We start from the raw sequence: 9,400 nt of genomic DNA, 5'->3' as shown, positions 1-9,400 counted from the left end.
ATATATGAAAAAAGAGAGTTGCTTTATTTACTTTTCTGCCTTACACCATTTAGGATAAATGAGGAGCCATTGAAGGAGTATTAAAAAGTAACCTTGTGGGTTAACTGAAGTTCTCTGGGAGGAAAAAAGCCACACATACAGTGAACTTTGTACATGGTTGATTAACTGATTAAGTTGTGAGTGTAAATGGGGGAGTTCAGCTTTTGCAGTTCCAGAGCTGAATTATCTTAAACTATCTTAACCCTTACCCCACCCAAAATGGTGATGCATTGTTCAACTCTGCGAGTGACCTAAACCTTCTTCCGGGTATTAGGTAAGTTCTTTTGGAATGTGTGCAGATGCTCAGCTTTCCCTGACCTAAAGGCAGGGAGGGAATGCCGTTAGATAGTATCTGAAGCCCACAGCTGAAGTTTCTCCTGTTTGCTCTAACGCCTACCCAAGGCTTCCCCCAGTGTCTTTTAAAAGTTTCCTGATTTATAGTTCTCTTTGTTTTGGAGCTATAAAATTTTCATGAGGCTGGTTGGGTAAGAGGCTTATCTTACAAAGGAACTTGTGGCATAAGTCTGGGGACCTGGGTTCAATCCACGGGAATTCAAGTAAAGGAAGGTGGAAGGAAAGAAGTAACTACACAATGTTATCTTCTGATTTCCACTTTTCCCCCTCTGCGCACATGTCACGCGCACACAAGTTAATAATAAACAGCAGCAACAACAACACCAACAAAACCCCAGGAGTCTGTTACCACATTGCAACATAGAACTTGGGGTAACCTAAAGTTGTGGACCTTGGACCTGGTCACTTATCTTTGATTCCAGAATAAACCACTTTTTAATTTATTTTGAGATGAGTGCTGTCTTTTTTATGTTCTCATATGGAACCATTAAAAATTGTGTTTCCGGCCTGACATGGTGGCGCTTGCTTTTAATCCCAGTACTTGGGAGGCAGAGAGAGAGAGGCCGATCTCTGAGTTCGAGGCCACCCTGGTATATAGAGTTCCAAGACTGTCAGGGCTACACAGAGAAACCCTGTCTCAAAATATGAAAAAAAAATCTTGTTTCCAGAGTATTTAATAACAACAGAAACTACTTGTGATATAAATGACAAAGTAAGCAATAAAATTATAGAATATGCTCTCAAATGTATAAGATTATAGAACAGATATATTAATAAGGAATCAGCTTAATAAACATTTTGATTTTTGCCTAGTATGTACGACTAAAGTTACTTTTGTTGTGTTTTTATTTCACTCAGTTTTAGAAAAACAAATACCAGCATATTTCCCTTACACTTCGAAAAACATACTAAAAAATCGTTATGATGAATGATCAGGTAGAAAGTAGAAAGGAGAGTTTAAGTTAACATGGTGGATTGTGCATGGTCTTTCCCCAGTCCCATTTCAAATTCCTTAAAAAAAGAACGAAATCGTAGATTTGTTTATACAATTTCTCCCACCCCACGTATTTTTTTTCTTTCTTTTCCTCTTTTCTTTTTCTGCTTGTGAGGAATTCCTGGAAGATAGAAAGCAGATGGAGCCTCAGTGAAGTATGCAGTTGGGCAGCAGACAGCCTGCAGGGGAGGAGGGGAGCTGTGCTGTCTGGTTCTGGTGGGAATGAACCGGTTGGGGGCCACGGGAGTAAAGGAGAGCGCCTGTGTCAGTGTGGCTGCCCCAGGAGCGGAAGGCAGGACGGAAGCGGGAGGGGTGGAGGAAAGGAGAGGGCGGGCTCAGAGGAGGAGGATTCCCTAAGCAACAAAAATCCCGGTTTCGCAGATTGGCCAAGCTGACAAGCGCTGCCAAGAGCAGGCCGCGCAAAGCGCAAACTGCTGGAAGACGTGCTACTGCCTGCACTTTCGTTGCCGCCAACATCCCTGTTATCTCCGGTCCACGTTAACTGTCGACTTCTTCTCTGGTGCCGTTCTGCGACCGCAGCAGCGTTGACAACAGCTAAGTGGCGGATTCTGGCTGGGACGTGGGCTTGGGAGTCCGGGAAGGCGCCAGGGGCGGACAGAACGAACCCGGGAGCCCGCCATCTCTCTCTAGCCATCACTATTGCAGTCACCCCTCCCTGAAGGAGGAGAAAAGCACTAGTGAGAGGCACTCTCTGTCTCAGTTCCCAGTCAGTTAGCTCGCTTCTGACAAAATCTGAAAAGAGGACTGATACAGTCTCTCAGATCGTGAAAAATATCTGCCATTGAACACTGCTGACTGTTAGTCAGCTTGTTAAGCGAAGGGCAGCTTTACTTCGGCCACAGAAGATCTGAGCCATGTCTCCTCCGACCGTGCCTCCTACTGGGGTAGATGGTGTGTCCGCGTACCTGATGAAGAAAAGGCACACTCACAAGAAGCAGCGCCGTAAGCCCACTTTCCTCACTCATAGGAACATCGTGGGCTGCCGCATTCAACACGGCTGGAAAGAAGGCAATGAGCCAGTGGAGCAGTGGAAGGGAACTGTGCTCGAGCAGGTTTCCGTGAAGCCCACTCTGTATATCATCAAATATGACGGCAAAGACAGTGTGTACGGACTAGAACTGCACAGAGATAAGAGAGTTTTAGCGCTGGAAATTCTTCCTGAGAGAGTTCCTTCTCCGCGCATCGACTCTCGCCTGGCTGATTCCCTGGTTGGGAAGGCAGTGGGGCATGTGTTCGAAGGTGAGCATGGAAAGAAAGATGAGTGGAAGGGGATGGTGCTGGCGCGAGCCCCCATAATGGATACTTGGTTTTACATCACCTACGAGAAAGATCCGGTCCTCTATATGTACACCCTGCTGGACGACTACAAAGATGGTGACCTGCGTATCATTCCAGATTCCAACTACTACTTCCCTACAGCAGAACAGGAGCCTGGAGAGGTGCTCGACAGTCTCGTGGGCAAGCAGGTGGAACACGCCAAAGACGACGGATCCAAGAGAACTGGAATTTTTATTCATCAGGTGGTAGCCAAGCCATCTGTCTACTTCATCAAGTTTGATGATGATATTCACATTTATGTCTATGGCTTGGTGAAAACCCCCTAAATTTATAGACCTCTTTAGAGGTAAAATATTTTATGTTCTCAAAATTAGGTTTTTCTGGGGACAATTTCTAGGTCAAAAGTTCCGGACAGTGGCTAAATCGTATTGTGCCTCCATATCTTATATTGACTATTTCCCAGTTCTGACTCAAGCATATGTTGGTACTTTGGTTCTTTATTTGTTTTGTAATTGAAAATTTAAAGTGGTTGCTAAGAGGGGGAAAAAGTGTTTGGATTCACCGAAACGACTCAAAAGAAGATAAACTCTGCAACGTGTCTTCTGCTCCCCTCCCCCCTTTTAATTCTTCCAGTTAATTAGTTTGAGAATTTGGCATTTTTCTTAGGATGTTTTTCCTGCTCTCTAGCAGAAACTTTGATGTAGTTTTTGCAGAACTGACCTACCAGATGATACAGTTTTTGATAAATGGCACAGTCAGTCTCTGTCCTTCACTCTCACGCTTCCTCTCACCACTGTTCACAGTAAACATAGATGTGCCGAAAAGTATCCATTCTGGTGTTGGCGGTCATTTATTTCCCTTTTTACTCATAATGATGTTTTATTGTATTAAGGTGCTCTCATTTCTGTAGAAGTGTTATGTAGGCATAGACTAGTTTTAAGAAATATTGCAAGGTTGCCATCCACTGGTCTTTAATGTTGACAGAAAGTTCCATGATTTTCCTGATTACATTCTTTTTGATGTTTACCTGACTCAGTGAGATTTTTTTCTCTTTTTTGATTTGCTAATTCCTATCCTTTGTTCTTTTATATATTCAGTTGATATTTTCCATGTAAACTTGTAGGAATCTCTAGTACGAAAGTGCATTTAAACTTTTTTATTTCATGTGTTAATGAATTTTACATTGTTTTTAATCTTGACTTTATTGTTCACTTTACAACTTTAAAAACCTTAATTTTATAATTTTTAAACATCTATGTCTTTTTATAAAGTTTTAGTTTCTTTTCTTTTTCAGGCAGGTGTCCCTAACCTCAATCAAACCAATATTCACTTTGTTTTTCTCTTATAATCTTAATTATATTTAAATTTTCTATCTACCTGAAATTCAATTTTGCATACTAATGCATAGAGATTCAATTCTAAATATTTTTGCATTAAATATTCTACTGTAGAAATGACTTTTTTTTTAAAAATCACTATTTTTCAAATTTCAGAGTGAAAGTTAATTTTAAACCTAGTACCAGACCATAAGTTTCAGAAACTGGAATAACAAATTCCCTTTTAATAGTTATTTTTTCTTTCTTATTATAATTTATCCTCAACACTCATCCTTTCAAGAGAAAAACCAATGCATTTTATTGATATTTTGAAAGGGTCTGATACCTATCAGAATTGCATCAATTTTCTGTATTCTTATATACAAGAATAAAATTAGTGAGATTTGGTAGATCATTGAAATATTTTTATCTTGTTTTCAAACCATTCTTCATATAGATCATTCATATCGAATGGAATTTATTTTTGCAGTCATCAAATTTTGTACTAAGTTGAATATTTTCCTTCTTATATGTAACTTTTTATTTTTATCAATAGAGGAAATTTACAGATTTTATATTTTTATCTTTTATCCAATGATTTATTTAATCCTATATGTTACATTGGATTTTAAATTAGAAACTTTTGGATTTTCTTGATATATACAATCATTTTGTTTGTAAATACAGATAATTTTATTTCTTCTAATGCTTATACTTACTAGTATAGCATTAGCTGGATTTTCCAGAGCAGTGTTATGTGATGATGATGGCAGGCATGCTTGTCCTATCTCTAATTTTGATGAGAATGACTTTATTGTTTCATGTGTGACTTTATCGTTGATTGTTAGTAAGTAGTCATAGTTTAGAAAGTTCTTCTGTTCCTGTTTTTATATAGTATTACTATAAGAAATGTCTCCTTGATTTTATCAATGTCTTTTCAATATCCATTATCAAACGTATATAGTTTTTCTTTTAATTTGTTGATGTATGATTTATAAGAAAGCTAGATATATAGTATTAAGCCAAACCTGTATTTCTGGAATAAATCCTACTTGGTTACAGTAAAATAGACATTATTTTGCTGTATTTTATTGACCAATAATGCATTCATAATTGGATTTGCATTCCAAAGGAAAATTACAGTTTTAGATTACTCTTTGTATTTTTAATTGAATTAACAAACAACAGGTTGTCATTTTTTCATAAGCTCTCTCTATAAAGCTTTGTTATTAAAATTCTACTAGCTTAAAGAAATGACTGAGTGAAATAGCATTAGAAATATTTTTTTTAAATTAGCTGGGAATAAGCTATAAAACATTCTAATCCTGGGAATGAATTTTATTACGTATCTTCAATGCATTTCCTGATTTTTCCCAGTGGTAATTGGCTTTTTCAGACTGTTTGTTAATACAGAATATATATTTTTTCTGTCATTTACAGAATATATATTCTCTTTCAATTACATACTAAGTTGAAAGTTGCTTATTTTATAAAGTTTGCTGATTATTTTTATGTGCTTTATGTCATTATGTATTTGCCCAGTTCAGAAAATGTAATAAAATCATCAGCTATAACGACAGCATAATTATCTTTTTATTCTTTTACTAGAAAAATAAGGCAGAATATAAAAAATTATCAAAGATGTGAAAAACATTTGTTTACCTCCACTCCAAATTAGAAAATATCTATACTTTGACATGTTTGCTTTGTGCAGATTTATATTTCAATGATCAGTGTTAATGTCTAATAAATTCATTTGCAACTACCATACCACCTCTTCTGCAGAGGCAAACACTGTCATGAATTTGGTGCTGATGTTTTATATATTTACTAAAAATAAATTATATACAAATAAAACTATAACCAATAATAGTAGTGACTTGTGTTTTCTACTAATGTTTAGATGAATGGACAACTTTATATTTTATTTTTTTATATATTTTTATTGGTTATTTTATTTGTTTACATTTTTTCCAGAGCTGAGGACTGAACCCAGGGCCTTGCACTTGCTAGGCAAGCACTCTACTTGTGATCTAAATCCCCAAACCCAACATTTCAAATGTTATCCCCTTCCCAGGTTTCCCCTCCACAAACTCCCTATTCCCTCCTCCTCCCCCCTGCTTCTATGAGGGGCTCCCCCACCCACTCTCCCACCTCCCCACCCTGACATTCTCCTACACTGGGGCATTGAGCTTCCACAGGACCAAGGGCCAACAGTCCCAGTGATGCCTGACAAGGCCCTCTGCTACAGCTGAAGCCAAGGATCCCTTTGGATGGTGGTTTAGTCCTTGGGAACTCGTGGGGGGGGGGGTCTGGTTGGTTGATATTCTTCCTATGGGATTGCAAACCCCTTCAGCTTCTTCAGTCCTCTCCCTAACTCCTCCATTGGGGTCCCCATGCTCAGTCCAATGGTTGCCTGTGAGCAGCCACATCTGTATTGGTCAGGCTCTGTCAGCGCTTCTCAGGAGACAGCAATACCAGGCTCCTGTCAGCAAGCACTTCTTGGCATCAGCAATAGTGTCTGGGTTTGGTGACTCTATATGGGATTGATTTCCAAGTGAGGCAGTCTCTGGATGGCCTTTCCTTCAGTCTCTGCTTCACACTTTGTCCCTGCATTTCCTTTAGACAGGAGCAATTCTGGAGTAAAATTTTGGAGATGGGTGGGTGGGCCCATTCCTCAACTGGGGGCTGTGCCTATCTAGTGGAAATGGTCTCAACAGGTTCTCCCTCCCTTTTGTTGGGTATTTCAGCTAATGTCATCCTGGTTGGGTCCTGGGAGCCTCTTGTTTCCCTGGCATTTGGGAATTTCTAGTGGCTACTCCCAGTTCCCCATCCCCGACTGCTACACACCTCCGTTCAATTTCTTCTCTCATACATTATATGCTAACTGGTTTCCCTTACCTCCACACCTCCAAGTCCCTTGCTCCACCACCCCTTTCTCCCAGATCCACTCCTCCATTTCCCTTCAGAAAAGATCAGGCCTCCCAGGGATATTAACCAAACATGGCATATCGTGTTACAATAAGTCTAGGACCCTCCTCTTGTATTAAGCCTGGACGAAGCAACTAGGAAGAAAATGATCCCAAAAGCAGGCAAAAGAGTCAGTGACACCTCCCAGTCTCACTATTAGGAGTCCCACAAGAACATTCAGTTATACAACCATAACAAATGCAGAAGATCTAGCTCAGACCCATGCAGTCTCTTTGATTGTCTCCTTAGTGTCCGTGAGCCCCTATGAGCCCTGCTTAGCTGATTCTGTGGGGACAGGCCAACTTTAATCCAGGTGGAATTTATTCTGGTTTTGTTGTAGGGAATCTTTTAAATGCTAATTGCTGTTAACATTTATTTCCCTAACACTGGAGTTAACATGATCATAGTCCTAGAGCTGAATAAAGAAGACAAATCTCAACTTCCAACAGAACTTACAGTACATATGCATCAACTTTCTCATAGTTCTAGGCCAGACATAGACTTGTTACATTTCTTGTAAGATATTAGAATATTTTATATTGTAACAGTTAGAAAGAGGGTAACCCTAACTCTGACTCACTTTCAAATTTGGGAGTTTGCTATTTAGAGAAACTGGCAGTGGTCAAAACAAAAATCTTCCTGTTTTAGACAGAAAAGTCTATCTAGGCCCTGAGTCATGAACTGTGAATTGAATTGTTACATGACATTGGATCACAGACGAAATGAAAACTCTGTTTTTATGGCCTAGAGGGCTTTGAGGATAGATTATTAAACAGTGTAAACAAATGTAGCTATGAACTCTTCTTTATGTTCCAAATCTTAGAGTTTATGTTGCCATATACTGATTTGAGTATATATCAAGATTAAGCTATATTCATAGCTGGATTTGAGTCTAGCTACAACTCTGGTTTAGCAGTTGAGAATACAATATGACTTATTTTGAAGAATATAGAACAAATAAAGTCAGTGTAGAATACTGCGTTACCCTATAAACTTTCCTAGCTTTTGGAAGAGAACCATTTCAAATTTTCCATAGTAAAATTTTTCACACGTAATTGCTTGAGTCAGAAAGAGGTTCACTCTATTGGGAAATGAATACATCTGTCGAAATTTCTATTTTCTTTGAGATCTTCCTGTCTAAAGGAAACTCATTTTCTCCTACACATATAGATTCAGATCCTGCATGTTTACAATGTGATACTGTAGTTCTTTCATTCTGAGTATCAGAGAAAGGCTTTTAACTGTTCTAACACTGTTAGAGGAGAGGAAATGTACAGAAACAAAGTCTTTGATTCCCCAGTACATAAACTTACATCATAGTAAGTAAAGGCAGATTCTTATTTCTCCTAGAACATTTTCTGGAATGAGTATTTTACTGTATTGCTGTCATATATGCTGTACATATATGAAGATAGCTAGGAAGGAAAAGCAAAACAACAGAAATTAAACAGAGGCATGACTGGGTCCAGGGGTATGCTAGTCTGTATTTAGAGAGAGATGTCATTTAAGCACTTAAAGTGAGGAAACAAATTGTATTTCAGATACATTCAGATGGAGTATGTACAATTAGACGTTTCTTGCTACAGCCAAATATGACCAGACTGAATGTGAGAAGAGACTTGAGGGAGATAATACAGATACAAAAGCCCAAACAAAATAAATTCCTACATTATCAGACCTCAACTACTTGGAGTCTGACCTCATAACTTGCAAGGTCTTATACAATCATTTAGGGAGCAGAGCTTAGTGGTAGAATATTTGTCTGTAAATATTTAGAGCATAAGTCCAAATGATCTGTGTTATTTCACCCCAAATCTTAGGAAATACAAATGGTGCTAAAATATTTACTACTTAATGCAATAGTGATAGCCTTACTTTTTTTTGAGCTGAATGATTTGGCTATTTGTTTGTTTTTAAATCTTTAACGTATTATTTTGGGTTTTTTTTGTATATGTCTTTTGTTAATTTTTATACATGTCCTTAAATTATTATTTTGTCATTTTTTTCTGTATGTCTGTGCATCATCTACATGCTCAGTGCCAGATAGAAACTAGAAGATGGTGTTGGATCTCCTGGAAGTGGAGTTACTAAGGTTATAAGTTATCATGTGGTTGCTGAGAATCAAACCCCAGTCCTCTGGAAGAGAAGCTAATGCTCAAAGTGCTGAGCATCGTCTCCAGCTTTATTTATTTATTTATTTATTTATTTATTTATTTATTTATTTAAGAATCACATATATTTATCCAGATACCTCAAACAGAGGCTTTGGAGGTGAAGATAAAGTAATTTTTCTTAACTATTATGAATGAACTCCAATTACCTATTCTCTCTCTGAGGATCCACTTACCTTGTTTCTGTGTCTTCTACATAGAGGTTGTCCTTTACAAAGTCATTTATATCCATTATGGTGCAGTCAATTCTTTTCTCC

The 9,400-nt window shown here is 38.1% G+C and overlaps 1 protein-coding gene across 1 annotated transcript; it reads left to right on the top strand.

Annotated features, from left to right (window-relative positions):
- Window positions 1–1,775: 1,775 nt before the first annotated feature.
- Window positions 1,776–5,865, top strand: Spin4 (spindlin family, member 4). Its single transcript, NM_001401117.1, has one exon. It carries the CDS (start codon window positions 2,263–2,265, stop codon window positions 3,010–3,012), a length of 750 nt encoding a protein of 249 aa, NP_001388046.1. The 5' UTR covers window positions 1,776–2,262; the 3' UTR covers window positions 3,013–5,865.
- The last annotated feature ends 3,535 nt before the right edge of the window (window positions 5,866–9,400 follow it).

This window comes from Rattus norvegicus, chromosome X, assembly GCF_036323735.1.
Source record: "Rattus norvegicus strain BN/NHsdMcwi chromosome X, GRCr8, whole genome shotgun sequence".
In the NCBI taxonomy this organism is placed as follows: Eukaryota; Metazoa; Chordata; class Mammalia; order Rodentia; family Muridae; genus Rattus; species Rattus norvegicus.
This window is presented reverse-complemented; position numbering and strand designations above follow the sequence as displayed.

Coding starts and splice junctions, on each gene's coding strand:
- Spin4 (NM_001401117.1), top strand. CDS start 2,263: ATGTCTCCTCCGACCGTGCCTCCTACTGGGGTAGATGGTGTGTCCGCG.